Source organism: Myxine glutinosa, chromosome 6, assembly GCF_964187855.1.
Source record: "Myxine glutinosa chromosome 6, kmMyxGlut1.1, whole genome shotgun sequence".
Classification (NCBI taxonomy): domain Eukaryota; kingdom Metazoa; phylum Chordata; class Myxini; order Myxiniformes; family Myxinidae; genus Myxine; species Myxine glutinosa.
In genome coordinates, this window is record NC_136266.1 from 186,488,457 (window position 1) to 186,504,601 (window position 16,145).

At 41.6% G+C, this 16,145-nt stretch overlaps 1 protein-coding gene across 1 annotated transcript in view; it reads left to right on the top strand.

Moving 5' to 3' along the window:
• The window catches only part of LOC137429044 (calmodulin-1), a 48,001-nt gene extending 37,389 nt beyond the window's left edge, over window positions 1–10,612 (top strand). The window contains exons 4-6 of the mRNA XM_068119058.2: window positions 2,464–2,570; window positions 2,790–2,925; window positions 9,941–10,612. Of these exons, the coding sequence (XP_067975159.1) occupies window positions 2,464–2,570; window positions 2,790–2,925; window positions 9,941–9,969 (272 nt within the window). The 3' untranslated portion in view covers window positions 9,970–10,612. The remainder of the gene's footprint in view (window positions 1–2,463; window positions 2,571–2,789; window positions 2,926–9,940) is intronic.
• The last annotated feature ends 5,533 nt before the right edge of the window (window positions 10,613–16,145 follow it).

Sequence of the window (16,145 nt, forward strand, 5' to 3'; positions counted from 1 at the left end):
GGAGCTGTGTACAACACAGGCCAACTTTGATATTTGGTCGAATAAAAGCTGGACTTGGTTACTTGCTGAACATTTCAAGGATCAGCACGGGCGTACATCCTAGGACATGGGGGTGGGGGGCTGATGGCCTCTCCCCTCCCATGTTAACGGGCATTTTTTTTCTTTTGTATGCGGCTCGTGTAAGAGCTAACATTAATGACAAAACAAACAAATGGACACATAAAACATAATAAAGGGAGCGGGAGACAAGATGGGGAGAGGAGGAAGCACACAAGTACAACATTTGAGAGCAGGGACATCGGGAGATCTGTGGGACGGAGAGGGCTTGGGGCAGAGGAGGCGTGGGAAGGGGGGTGTGGAGTGGGAGAGGTAAAAACCACATGGACACAGCTAGGAATTCCAGGAAACAAGTCGGTATTTCAGAAAAGTGTATCTGGGGTGAATTAACGGTGGTAGAAAAGATCAAGGTTTCGGATGGGGGAAGATAAGACATGGTGGTGAACAGCTGTTTTAAAGACCTGGAGGGAGGAGCGGGATTGAAGAGAGCGAGGGAGTTTGTTTCAGAGGTGGGAGAAAAGAGGAATGAAGGAGTGAAGGTGAGCAGAGTCTTGATTTTGGCAGTTTAACCATAAGAGGGTTGCAGGCAGATCTTGTGCGACCTGGAGGAGTATTCTCGGGGACAGAGCACAGACAGGGCTGGGGGGGGGCTAGGCCGGAGAGGAGTCGGTAGAAGGCAGAAAGACCACCAACCTGACTGGTGGGTGAGTGAAAGGCCCTCAGAGTTATATTCATCGCGGGAGATTCCAATGATTCTGAAAGCTTTGGTTTCAACAGCGTGAAGCCGAGCTAGGTGTGAGGCAGGTGCACCAGCTCAGAGGGGAGAGTAGTATTCCATTGAGCTGCGGATGAAAGCCTTGTATGTTGTGAGGAGCTCAGGTGTGCCGAGGAAGGACTTCGCATGACGGATGATGCCCAGTTGGTGACTGGCTTTGGAGGCCAGGTTGGAAATGTGCTTTTCCCAGGAAAGATCATGGCAGATAGTGAGACGCAAGGGCTTGAGTGACAGAACTTCTTGGAGAGGGTCGTTGAGAAAGTAGATGGGAGGGTTGTCCAGATGGTCTTTTCGGAGAGACATAGTAAGAGTGTGAGATTTGTCAGGATTGAAAGACATGGTCCACTTGTTTGACCAGTCTGATTTTGTCCAGGTCTGCAGAAAGTGAGGAGGCTGCAGACTGCCGATCTGAGGGATGAGGAATGGAGCGGCAGAGAGTGGAGTCATCAGCAAAGAGATAGAGAGGATTTTCAAGAGAGTCGGAGAGATCATTGATGAAGACTAGAAAAAGCACAGGCCCAGAACACTGCCTTGGGGAACTCCAGCCTGAACAGGAAGGGGATATTTAGAGAAATCCGTTCAGGGCCACACGTTGACTATGACCAGAGAGGAAGTCCGCAAGTCATGCGTGGAGATTTCCATGGATACCATAGGAGGAGAGTTTGGTGAGCTGAGCGGGGTGCCAGACCGTATTGAAGGCATGTGATGTGTCAAGGGAGACGGCTCTGATTTCCTGTTTGGCATTTAGGACCTCCATCCATTGTTGAGATGGAAGAAGCAGCATGTCCAGAGTAGAATGACCTGGTCTGAATCCAAATTGATGATCAGAGATCAAGCCATTGGTGAAGAGGAAGGATTTGATATCCGAAGCAATGATTGATTGCATGTATTTGCTGATAATTGGGAGCAGGCCGATTGGTCCGTCGTTGCAAGGATCTGTTTTTGCACCTTTTTGTGTAAAGCGGTAATGTTGGCTGATTCCTAAGCTGTTGGCAAATGACATTGAACAAAAGAGAGGGTGAAAAGAACAGAGAGGGTGAGATAGAGCGGCAGAGCAGGATTTTAGGACCCGTGGGCTGAATCTGGGTAGTTAACTTTCCCAATTTATTTTGCACGTCTTCCAAATCGTGTTTTAAATACGTAATCGTGCAATAAAAGTTGCTTTGTTGTTCTGTTTTTCCCAAAAAAATGCTCCCAAGCCTGTAAATGTCCTACACATGTTGACATTAGTACTGTATATGGTGTATGCATTCCCAACATTTCACTTGGTAAGCACTCCATAATATACTTGCTGCTCGAGTCTTTTCGAATGTGTACATGTGGTCCCTTTTAAAGAAGTTTTGCTTTTGTATGTTTTGGTATGGAGCAGATGGTTATTGTTGATTCACCGTGATGGCATTAAAACCTTTTGGCAAGGAAGTGTATCATGGCAATTCAACTTTGATCATCGATAGATTTGATGATTATACACTGGGGCTATTTGTTGGTTTCAAGTGAATTTTTGTCCAATCAAATTTTAATTTAATTTTGCACTGACATCCGATTGTGTTGAGTTAAGTTGAGTTGTTGAGTTGAGCAAATCTCATGGTCTTGTGTGAAACCGCAGTACTAACAGCTGTCATTCTTCACAGGGAATGGAACCATTGATTTCCCAGAGTTCCTGACTATGATGGCGAGGAAGATGAAGGATACAGACAGCGAGGAAGAGATCCGGGAGGCATTCAGAGTTTTCGACAAGGTTGTTGCTTTGTGTATTAATGAAAGTTTCTTATTATGTTTTCTCCTTTGATTGCTTCTTGGATTGCATTGAAACTTGTACCGACAAACTCGTGTTGGTGGAACAAAAATCCCCAAAAACACAATTGGCGGATTTGCATTGACTTCATCGATTGTGACACCGTTCTGCATAGTTTTGTTTTATTTTTGTGCTCTTGTATTTTGCACGTGCTCTTTGTAGGATGGCAATGGCTACATCAGTGCAGCAGAGTTGCGCCATGTAATGACAAACCTCGGGGAGAAGCTCACCGATGAGGAAGTGGATGAGATGATACGTGAGGCTGATATCGATGGAGATGGACAAGTAAATTATGAAGGCAAGTGCTTGAAAAATATTTTGTCCATCTTCATGACAGCGGCTGCCTTCCATTGCCAAAGTTTTGTAATATTCGAGATAATCAAGGGAGGCGCAAAGTCACCTCCCTTTATATGGGACGGTTTCTCTCTATCAATGGAGGCGCAAAGCTCTCCTCCATTGATATGGGATTGTTTCTCTTCATGCAACTTTAACATAGGGACTGAAAATTCTTTTCTCGGCTTCTGCTGGACGAAATTGGCAGCAAAATTCAGAAGTAAATGCTTTGTACGAGTACATTGAGGTAATATGTTCCAAATTTCAGCAACGTCTGTTTCCACATTCTTGAGTTTTATTAAGAAAACCCTCAATCACGTTGGTGTCCGTCCGTCCGCCCAAAATGTGTTGGCGCTCATATCTTAAAGGCTATACATTGAACCTAGCTGAAACTTGGAATATATATCAGCCAATAGGTCTAGTTAATGGCTTTCAAAACAAATTCCACCAAAGTGCCAAAGGTTTTGCTTTAAAATATATATATATATATATACAGTGGAACCTTGACTTACGAGTGCCCCAACTTACGAGTTTTTCGAGATACGAGCCGTCGCTCGGGCGGTTTATTGCTTTGAGATGCGAGCCGAGATCTGAGTTACGAGCTTTCGCCACCCGGTCACGTGGTTATCTTGCCGTGCAAGTACAGTATCTCTGCCGTATATCGCTGCATTTTTGTTTATAACGGCAGATATATTTTGTTTATAACATTTACGTATATAACGGCAGAGGAGAAGAGCATGCCTGGCCACAACTTGTTCAGAGTGCCGGCGATAGCTCGCCTTCTCTTTGTGGAAAACACGGTACTGCGAAGAAGGTCACGTGGTTATCTTGCCGTGCAAGTACAGTATCTCTGCCGTATATCGCTGCATTTTTGTTTATAACGGCAGATATATTTTGTTTATAACATTTACGTATATAACGGCAGAGGAGAAGAGCATGCCAGGCCACAACTTGTTCAGAGTGCCGGCGATAGCTCGCCTTCTCTTTGTGGAAAACACGGTACTGAGAAGAAGGTCACGTGGTTATCTTGCCGTGCAAGTACAGTATCTCTGCCGTATATCGCTGCATCCGCCTCATCGCTGCATAACCACGGTCACGTGGTTATCTTGCCGTGCAAGTACAGTATCTCTGCCGTATATCGCTGCATTTTTGTTTATAACGGCAGATATATTTTGTTTATAACATTTACGTATATAACGGCAGAGGAGAAGAGCATGCCAGGCCACAACTTGTTCAGAGTGCCGGCGATAGCTCGCCTTCTCTTTGTGGAAAACACGGTACTGAGAAGAAGAAGAGGATGATGTGCTTGGATATAAAACACGCAATCGTCGAAAAACATGAGCGAGGTGTGCGTGTTGTCGACTTGGTGAGGCAGATGTGAAGGCAGCTGAAGATTTTATTATAACTTTTGCCGAACTGATAGAAGCCGAACGATACATCCCCCAGCAAATCTTCAACTGTGACGAGACAGGGCTCTTCTGGAAAAAGATGCCGAGGAGGACGTATATAACGGCAGAGGAGAAGAGCATGCCAGGCCACAACTTGTTCAGAGTGCCGGCGATAGCTCGCCTTCTCTTTGTGGAAAACACGGTGAGATCCTTAACATCCAACAACTAATGGGACGCAAACGGGGCGCCCAGTTTAGCGGTACACACATTGATGAATCACCCTGCCTGTGAAACACCGACATGACAGGTTATAGCTGGGTCGGGATTCAAACCCAGGCTGGACAGTTTAGAGTCAAGTGTGCGTACCTCCAGTCCAGGCCATCCTGCCAACTTGTATGCTGCATACAGGTGAAATATAAAGCGCGAGATATTTTTATATATACTGCATATTTAAAAAAAAATTGGTGTGGTTTTTGGCGGGCTGGAACGGATTAATAGCATTTCAATGCATTTTAATGGGGAAATTTGATTTGAGAAACGAGCAATTTGAGTTACGAGCTCGGTCACAGAACGAATTAAACTCGTAAGTCAAGGTTCCACTGTATATATATATATATATATATATATATATATATGACTGGCATTTCTCTTAGCGAGAAAAAGCCAAAGAGTCAAAATATGACCACAGGGACCAAATTGAGATTTTTATATGGATAGAAAGAGTAACTACGTGAGATTATTATGCACCAAAACATTTTCCAAGAAACAGCAGAAAAGCTGTGAAAGTCGACGAAGAATCTAAAGTGTCATTCTCAAAATGTGTTCAAAAAGACAGAGGTCGCAAAATTTCGATGTTTTACTACGAGCCAAACACCGTAATTCGAAGGAGATCCCTGACATACATGTTTGGTATGAATGTAAAGCTCTACATGTGCACATTATTTGTGCGTGTGAACTATTGTGAACTTTGAACCTAATTATCTCCATTGTTTAAACGAAAATATAATTGTCATTACAATACCACAACTTCGTTAATTTTTATCCAATTAACATAATGTATATATCAAATGAAAGAGAAAAGCTTCGGGAATCAGATGATATCAAAATCACAATTTTGTATTTTTGCCCCCAAGTGTCTGCTTTTGCCAGAGCCAGTCACATATATCTCTTATTAAAATAGAGCAAACGTATATGGTTATGACGTTATGTATGTCGTTATGTTTATATGCAACGAAAACGTCTTCTTCTTCTTCAAATAAAATTAACACCTTCTTAATTAACCCTCTTAATTACGTTTAGACTGCCGAGACCCCTCAGACCTTTGATGACCCTTTAATTCCCCCAAGACTCCTGAAGACCCAAAAGACCCTGAAGATACAAAACATCCAAAAGACCCAAAATACCCTTGAAGGCCCGGCCCAGAGGCTCAAAAGGACCCTGAAGACCCAAATGGCCCCAAAGACCCCGAAGACTCAAAACACCCCGAAGACCCAAAACACCCCGAAGACCCAAAACACCCCAAAGACCCAAAACACCCCAAAGACGCAAAACAAAACAAACAGACCCAAAATACCCCAAACTCCCCGAAGTCCTCAAAGACCCCGAATACCCAAAATACACTGAAGACCCAAAATATCCAAAATACCCTTAAATACCCTGAAGCCTTTTAAAGACCCAGAGGAAACAAAAGACCCAAAAGCCCCTGAAGACACCGAAGATCCAAAAGACCCCAAATACCCAAAATACATGCGGTGAGGCGTGCAAAGCGCGCCGGGTCACGCTAGTATATATAATAATATGTATTTATATTCTTGGGTAAAATGCCAGGGGCATACAAAAGGCCCCTTTATATTAGGGTATGTGCCATGTGGCAAAGTATAGAAAAGAAGGGACATTCTATAGCTTGTAGAAAATTCCAAACAATACAAAATAAGGGGCATTCCAAAAAAATCTCGTGTGCACGCTGGACTACCCTTGTGTTCTGAGGAGGAACACAGTAATGCCCTTGAAAAATTCATATAGTTGGGCTCCCTACATCTGGCAAATAAAATACATTTACTTTTTTATTAGGTGTATGAATCAAATTGGTGCCCTTTTTATGAACTTTTCGACTTTATATGAAGCCTGGTGTTGGGCTAGCGGCTAGGGTGCCAGCTTAGGATCCTAGGATCCTGGGTTCGAATCCCAGTCGATCGCTGAATTAACGCCAGGGGGGTTGACTCAGCCTGTCATCCTTCCGAGGTCGGCTAATTGAGTACCAGTTCACTGGTAAATCCCTGTTTGTCGTAAAAGGTGACAAAAAGGGTTGGCGGCAGGAAGGGCATCCGGCCGTAAAACATTGCTTCAAAAAGGGGACCAACAAAAACAACAACAACCACGGTGCCTGAAAAAGGCCAACCCCCGCTTTGTGGGGAAAAATGGCCTCTAAAGGTGGTTTTTTTTTTTAATATGAACTTTTCGAGAGCATTACTTGGTTCCTCCTCACAACACCAGGGTAGTCCAGCATGCACACGAGATTTATTTTAATGCCCCTTATTTTCTATCGTCTGGTGGCATTTTCCACAAGCCATGGAATGTCCCTTCTTTTCTATTGTTTGGCATTTTCTACAAGCTATTGGATTGTCCCTTCTTTTCTATACTTTGCCATATGGCACATACCATACAAAGGGGCCTTTTCTATGCCCCTGGCATTTTTCCCAAGAATACCTTGCTATCGATGATGTGAACATGTATAATAAACGACAATGACAATGGGAATATCTTGCTATTGATGCAAGAATGGAAGGTCTGCTGTCGAATGTATTTCAGCTGGATTACCATTCAGGACTATATGCTTACATAACTTGAGGGTTGTCCATGAATTTCTGTCACCATCCTTGTGCAAAAGCTTGATGATCTCTTTTCCTGCATATTTTCTCATTCATATTGTACACCGCTCCTTTCCTATGCCATCTCCAGGCATTGCAAATCGTCATTGCCGGGCACCAAAGGGGGCTCGGCAGTGACGCACGCTGAAAGAGAGTACTCAGTTTTCACTCTGGTTTCTTGTTTGTTTGTTGTACACCGCTCCTTTCCTATGCCATCTCCAGGCATTACAAATCGTCATTGACGGGCACCAAAGGGGGCTCGGCAGTGACGCACGCTGAAAGAGAGTACTCAGTTTTCACTCTGGTTTCTTTCTTGTTTGTTTGTTTTCTTGTTTGTTTGTCCGGGCGATATCTCAGCCATCCTTTGAGCTAGGAAGCTGAAATTTCGGCACAGTAGTGAGCAAGTCCTTTGTCAAATACGGTATTTTTTGTTTTTTGAATAATCAATTAATTGAGGAGTTATTTAATTATTAGCGTTTAATTAAGTACTTATTTAATTAATTAAATTTCATTTCTCTTCTGACCATTATTAACTCAGGCACCTTTTGAGTTAGGAAGCTGATATTTGGACATGCCAATGACCAGGTGATTTGGCTGCAAAGGATATTTTTGATTTATTAATTAATCAATTAATCGATTAATTATTTAATTATTCGATTAATGACAAAAAAAAAATTTTTTTTTAAGTTACAGATTCTGATGAAATAGTGGTAGTTTATGTGTTCTCTGACCAAATTGGTTAATAATTTAATTTTTTTATGATTATTATTTATTTATTTTCATTATTAATCATTTATTTATTTTCTTTCTCATTTGGCCAATATCTCAGGCACCTTTTGAGCTGGGAAGCTAATATTTGGACATGAGTGACCAAGTGATGTGGCTATCAAGGATATTTTTTATTTATTGATTAATCATTTCATCTATTAAGTATTTATTGATTAATCGATTAATTATTTATTGAGTAATCAATTAATTATTTAATTTTTTATAAATGACTTATTTAATTAAATTTCTAAAAGATACATCTTTGGATGAAGCACTACTGGTTTAGTTATGCGATTAGCCAATTGATTATGAAAATATTTTGTGATAATCTTTTATTGATTTTAATTAAACAATTAATCAATCAATTAGTGTACACCTCTCCCTCCCAATGCAGCCTCAATGAGCTGCACTGCGGCATTGCCGGGCGCCTGAGGCGCCCCGGCAATGCCGCGCTGCAGCATATTGAATTATTTGGCATGGGGCGGTGTACTTTGAATGTATGTGTACTTGTTTTCTTTCTTGTTTGTTTTCTTTCTTGGTTGTCCGGACGATATCTCAGCCATCCTTTGAGCTAGGAAGCTGAAATTTCGGCACAGTAGTGAGCAAGTCCTTTGTCAAATACGGTATTTTTTGTTTTTTGAATAATCAATTAATTGAGGAGTTATTTAATTATTAGCGTTTAATTAAGTACTTATTTAATTAATTAAATTTCATTTCTCTTCTGACCATTATTAACTCAGGCACCTTTTGAGTTAGGAAGCTGATATTTGGACATGCCAATGACCAGGTGATTTGGCTGCAAAGGATATTTTTGATTTATTAATTAATCAATTAATCGATTAATTATTTAATTATTCGATTAATGACCCAAAAAAATTTTTTTTTTAAGTTACAGATTCTGATGAAATAGTGGTAGTTTATGTGTTCTCTGACCAAATTGATTAATAATTTAATAATGAAAATAAATAAATAATAATCATAAAAAAATTAATCATTTATTTATTTTCTTTCTCATTTGGCCAATATCTCAGGCACCTTTTGAGCTGGGAAGCTAATATTTGGACATAAGTGACCAAGTGATGTGGCTATCAAGGATATTTTTGATTTATTGATTAATCATTTCATCTATTAATTATTTATTGATTAATCGATTAATTATTTATTGAGTAATCAATTAATTATTTAATTTTTTATAAATGACTTATTTAATTAAATTTCTAAAAGATACATCTTCGGATGAAGCACTAGTGGTTTAGTTATGCGATTAGCCAATTGATTATGAAAATATTTTGTGATAATCTTTTATTGATTTTAATTATACAATTAATCAATCAATTAGTGTACACCTCTCCCTCCCAATGCAGCCTTAATGAGCTGCACTGCGGTATTGCCGGGCGCCGGAGGCGCCCCGGCAATGCCGCGCTGCAGCATATTTAATTATTTGGCATGGGGCGGTGTACTTTGAATGTATGTGTACTTGTTTGTCTTCTTTTCCAGCCACAATTGTTTCTACATTCTTTTATGGTTGGCCGGGGAAATTTTTTAACCCAGGTCTTTCACGAACCAGCTGGCCAGGCATTACGTTTGACTGAATAGTTAGGGCAGAATTTTGTAATTAGTTCATAGTGCAGAGATGGCTCACGGATTCTTCACGAAGGACACCGTGGAAACTTTAACGTCCACTGACTAATGTCAGCAGACGGGACACTAGTTTATAGCCTGTTCGGGATTCAAACCCAGGCTGGACAGCTTTGAGGCAAGTGTGCTTACCTGTCAGCCATCCTTGCTGTGTGCTTGTGTGTCGACCATCCTCCCAGCCCTATATTTTCTCATCTGTATTCCTGCTAAATGTCGCTTCCCACTTTTAATTTTTCCTTTTCAGGAATCGATGTCTTGTCTATGACCAAGGACATAACTAATGATGTCTTGTGATAATTGTATTTTGCTTCTTTTGCAGAATTTGTTCAGATGATGACAGCCAAGTGATCTTGGAAACGAGGAACATTTGGCGTAAAACGAGTGTCGCTTGATATTTGATTGTGCTGGTTTTATTCAACTTTAGATCGTTAAACATGTAAATTTATTTGTTTTGTTGCTGCGAAGCCTGGGAGGTGATCAAAGACATAATATCCGCACAGCACCAACACCACAGTAAACATTCCAAGCTGCAAATCTTAGTGTGCACCTCCCACATCATGGCATTGTCTGTGGGTTGTGATGTTCAGATAGAATGTATGCGCATATGCTGCCCACAGTGTACTATATTGAAAGTTCAAATTTCTACCAGTTTGTACTCGAGTATCTACTTAATACATTGTATCACACTGTTGCAACTGTTGTCTGGGTACCGTGCTGTAAGGAGTGTCCACATGGCACACCAGGGTTTTTGTTTTTGTTTTCCGTTATGGTTTGCTTATCCCCGAAGATATCCTCATCCTAAGATGGTGGAAGAAGAAATGCCGCAAGGCTAACCCCCGCTCTTGCAGGGAAAATGGCCTTAAAATGCCTGTTGTTGTTGTTCTTTTGGTTTGCTTATCTTAAAACGTAGCTTCTGTGACCGGATAAATGCTAAATGGAAATTAACCATTGCACATCGATCGTCTTTATTCAATAAAAAAACCCAAATGTTTTGACCTTTTATGTGAATGACCCAAAGCATTGTTTTATTATTCGATATTCCAAGTTCGTCATTTCCCTAACTTTCCGATGATAAACTAGAGCGTTACTCGGTGGAGCGAGCGCATAATCCCGCCAGGCTGAACAGTTTTTGTTTGTCGGATCTGAATCTGGACCTGAACCCAAATCGAATTGGCTTGATCTTGTCGCCAAACCAACTCATGCACCAGGTTTTGTCTGAATCCGTCCACAACCTTTTGAAATATCGTTTTTGGTCTCATCGCTGGATGGTTGAAGAATCCCTTTAAAAAAAATCGCACTCGTGTCTGAAGAAGAGGTGCAGTTTGCCAGTATGTAAGCGATGCATGGAAGTTACAGGACTTCCAGATGCTGATAAACTTTAGAACCCTTTAGAATTACCCATTATAATTGCTATTTGGAACCCTCTAGAATTACACTTTAGAAATAAACACAGTGGGTTGGAAAGGTGCTTCTTCATTTTTGACAGATGGATGGAAGGAAGGACATAGTCAAGTATTGAAGCGGGTTCACTGCTTACAAATCCTCAGATCCAGATCTGGATCTTCACCAACATCGAATCATTTCGTCCTCGTCACATTCGCTACATCTCTGCCAAATTTCGTCCGAATTCATCCACAATTTTTTGAGATATTTTGTTCATAAACAAACGGACAAACAGACAGACAGGGGTGAAAACATAACTTCCATCCTCCTTCGGTGGCGGAGGTAATAAAGAGAGCGGGAGGTAAGGGGGGAGTGGGAGAGGGAGGGAAGCACAACAGGAGAGAACTGGGGCATCGGGAGATCTGTGGAAGGAAGACTTTGACTTTTGTGTCCTTTTATTATAAAAGTATAAAACCAAAAGTATTCCAACTCCACTTTACATGCAAATCACAACCTCATTTCCAATGCATTTGCACAAAACACCCCCCCCCATGCCCCATAACTCTTCAAACACAAGAAGGCTCCCCATGTTTACATGATAAGCATGTTCGAGCTTTATACGTGCTGACACCATCCCGATGAAACAAAATAGTGCATTTTCATTTTTTTCACTACCTAATCTGGCTTTTCTGGTTTTATAAATTGCAAGCTTAGCAATTCCAAGCAAAAAATTCAAAAGCAAAATCACAGAGTTTTTCCTAGTATTACATGCAAGTCCATAAACAAAGATTGTAACAGAAAAAACAATTTTGAATTTACAAAAGATTCGGCTCAGATACAGAAACAGAGATGACAATCTCTTGCACTCAATAAACGCATGATACAAATGTTCAACATTACCACAAAAAGGACATAAATTAGACACAGCAGGGTTAAATTTCTTAACTAACACCTGTATGGCCATGGCGTGATGGACCAGTCTCCAATTTAGGTCTCCTGTACGTCCGACAGTCGGACACCTGTACATCTCATTCCAATTTGGAGTGAGAAAAGCTCCTGCAGGTAAAAGCTCTTCCCACTTGTTTCTTAAGGGTGCTGCACAGCCCAGTAAGCACACCTCTAGACAAATTCTGTACATCGCCCTTTTCCCCATGAAGTGGAACACACCGGATTCTTCGCTGTGAGAGGAAAACACACCATGTTGTTCCTGGGCAGTGATTGAGAGTTCAGAGAAGGTTAAACGAAAATCTACTTCCTCATTTACCCCATTCCACCCAATATTTAAATCTTAAAAAAGTCTGGGATACAATCTTTATGACCCTGCTCACTATTGTAATTGAACGCAAGCCAATTTTTCCAGAAACAGCGCTGGCAGACAACCATCGCTTCAAGGATAGCTCCATAAGATCTCGCACTTTATTAATCCCATTGTTCGTAAAATGTTCCATAAAAGCTCGGCTGGTAGATATTTCAGCAAATAACGAGTTTTAGCAAATAATGAGTTTTGGAACAATGGCTCATGCACAAACTTCCTGAGATCGTAGGAGATCTTCTGTGGAAGGGAGAGGGTTGGGGAGGAAGGGGGTTGAACACGGTATGAACTGGATGGTATTCATGGAATACTTACCCTGCGCAGTCAACCTGGCGTGAGCCAGCTTTTCTGTTTTTGAACGGTTTTTTTTAAAATCCAAATATGGCTGCCAGACCACGTGGGCGATGACATCATAAATTTATATTCTCTCAATAATTGTTGCATAGATCATGCTCAAATTTCAAACTGATCAGACTAAGCGTTGTCCCTGTCGAATTATGACGTCATAACGATGGCACCAATGGCGTCGTCGTTATCAACACCTATTCCTCATGCCGAGTTCTTCACAATGAGCCAGGTTTAAATTTTTTCCATGCAGCGATTTTGGAGATTATAGAGATGTAACGTTTTTCAGTTTTTCCAAGACGGCGCCTGTTGCATGTGACCTATGACTTCATAATTATCATTAAAATATTTTACAGGAGGAGGCGCACCCATGGTGAAAATTTCGTGTCAATCGGACCAACGGTTGCTAAGAAAATGTATTTTAAAAATGCGGACGCGGCACACGTTTGGCACATACACGTACAGGTGTGCCAAGGCAGGACTTCACATGACGGAGGATGCCCAGTCGATGACTGGCTTTGGAGGCCAGATTGGAAATGTGGTTTTCCCAGGAAAGATCATGGCAGATGGTGAGACCCAAAAGCTTGAGTGACAGAACTTCTTGGAGAGGATTGTTGAGAAAGTCGATGGGAGGGTTGTCCAGTCGGTCTTTTCGGAGAGACATAGTGACGTAATACTATGCAACCACAGGTTGTCTCCAATCAAGTAACCAAACTCTCATCTCCAATCCAGTCATCCAAACTCTCATCTCCAGTCCAGTCATCCAAACTCTCATCTCCAGTCCAGTCATCCAAACTCTCATCTCCAATCAAGTCATCCAAACTCTCATCTCCAATCAAGTCATCCAAACTCTCATCTCCAATCAAGTCATCCAAACTCATCTCCAGTCCAGTCATCCAAACTCTCATCTCCAATCAAGTCATCCAAACTCTCATCTCCAATCAAGTCATCCAAACTCTCATCTCCAATCAAGTCATCCAAACTCATCTCCAGTCCAGTCATCCAAACTCTCATCTCCAATCAAGTCATCCAAACTCTCATCTCCAATCAAGTCATCCAAACTCATCTCCAGTCCAGTCATCCAAATTCTCATCTCCAATCAAGTCATCCAAACTCTCATCTCCAATCAAGTCATCCAAACTCTCATCTCCAGTCCAGTCATGCAAACTCTCATCTCCAATCAAGTCATCCAAACTCTCATCTCCAGGAAGTCATCCAAGCTCTCATCTCCAATCAAGTCATCCAAACTCATCTCCAGTCCAGTCATCCAAATTCTCATCTCCAATCAAGTCATCCAAACTCTCATCTCCAATCAAGTCATCCAAACTCTCATCTCCAGTCCAGTCATGCAAACTCTCATCTCCAGTCCAGTCATGCAAACTCTCATCTCCAATCAAGTCATCCAAACTCTCATCTCCAGTCCAGTCATGCAAACTCTCATCTCCAATCAAGTCATCCAAACTCTCATCTCCAGTCCAGTCATCCAAACTCTCATCTCCAATCAAGTCATCCAAACTCTCATCTCCAATCAAGTCATCCAAACTCTCATCTCCAATCAAGTCATCCAAACTCATCTCCAGTCCAGTCATCCAAACTCTCATCTCCAATCCAGTCATCCAAACTCTCATCTCCAGTCCAGTCATCCAAACTCTCATCTCCAATCAAGTCATCCAAACTCTCATCTCCAATCAAGTCATCCAAACTCATCTCCAATCAAGTCATCCAAACTCTCATCTCCAATCAAGTCATCCAAACTCTCATCTCCAATCAAGTCATCCAAACTCATCTCCAGTCCAGTCATCCAAACTCTCATCTCCAATCAAGTCATCCAAACTCTCATCTCCAATCAAGTCATCCAAACTCATCTCCAGTCCAGTCATCCAAATTCTCATCTCCAATCAAGTCATCCAAACTCTCATCTCCAATCAAGTCATCCAAACTCTCATCTCCAGTCCAGTCATGCAAACTCTCATCTCCAATCAAGTCATCCAAACTCTCATCTCCAGGAAGTCATCCAAGCTCTCATCTCCAATCAAGTCATCCAAACTCATCTCCAGTCCAGTCATCCAAATTCTCATCTCCAATCAAGTCATCCAAACTCTCATCTCCAATCAAGTCATCCAAACTCTCATCTCCAGTCCAGTCATGCAAACTCTCATCTCCAGTCCAGTCATGCAAACTCTCATCTCCAATCAAGTCATCCAAACTCTCATCTCCAGTCCAGTCATGCAAACTCTCATCTCCAATCAAGTCATCCAAACTCTCATCTCCAGTCCAGTCATCCAAACTCTCATCTCCAATCAAGTCATCCAAACTCTCATCTCCAATCAAGTCATCCAAACTCTCATCTCCAATCAAGTCATCCAAACTCATCTCCAGTCCAGTCATCCAAACTCTCATCTCCAATCCAGTCATCCAAACTCTCATCTCCAGTCCAGTCATCCAAACTCTCATCTCCAATCAAGTCATCCAAACTCTCATCTCCAATCAAGTCATCCAAACTCATCTCCAATCAAGTCATCCAAACTCTCATCTCCAATCAAGTCATCCAAACTCTCATCTCCAGTCCAGTCATCTAAACTCTCATCTCCAATCAAGTCATCCAAACTCTCATCTCCAATCAAGTCATCCAAACTCTCATCTCCAATCAAGTCATCCAAACTCATCTCCAGTCCAGTCATCCAAACTCTCATCTCCAATCCAGTCATCCAAACTCTCATCTCCAATCAAGTCATCCAAACTCTCATCTCCAATCAAGTCATCCAAACTCTCATCTCCAATCAAGTCATCCAAACTCTCATCTCCAATCAAGTCATCCAAACTCTCATCTCCAATCAAGTCATCCAAACTCTCATCTCCAATCAAGTCATCCAAACTCTCATCTCCAGTCCAGTCATCCAAACTCTCATCTCCAATCAAGTCATCCAAACTCTCATCTCCAATCAAGTCATCCAAACTCTCATCTCCAGTCCAGTCATCCAAACTCTCATCTCCAGTCCAGTCATCCAAACTCTCATCTCCAATCAAGTCATCCAAACTCTCATCTCCAATCAAGTCATCCAAACTCTCATCTCCAATCAAGTCATCCAAACTCTCATCTCCAATCAAGTCATCTAAACTCTCATCTCCAGTCCAGTCATCCAAACTCTCATCTCCAATCAAGTCATCCAAACTCTCATCTCCAATCAAGTCATCCAAACTCTCATCTCCAATCAAGTCATCCAAACTCTCATCTCCAGTCCAGTCATCCAAACTCTCATCTCCAATCAAGTCATCCAAACTCTCATCTCCAATCAAGTCATCCAAACTCTCATCTCCAGTCCAGTCATCCAAACTCTCATCTCCAATCAAGTCATCCAAACTCTCATCTCCAATCAAGTCATCCAAACTCTCATCTCCAATCAAGTCATCCAAACTCTCATCTCCAATCAAGTCATCCAAACTCTCATCTCCAATCAAGTCATCCAAACTCTCATCTCCAATC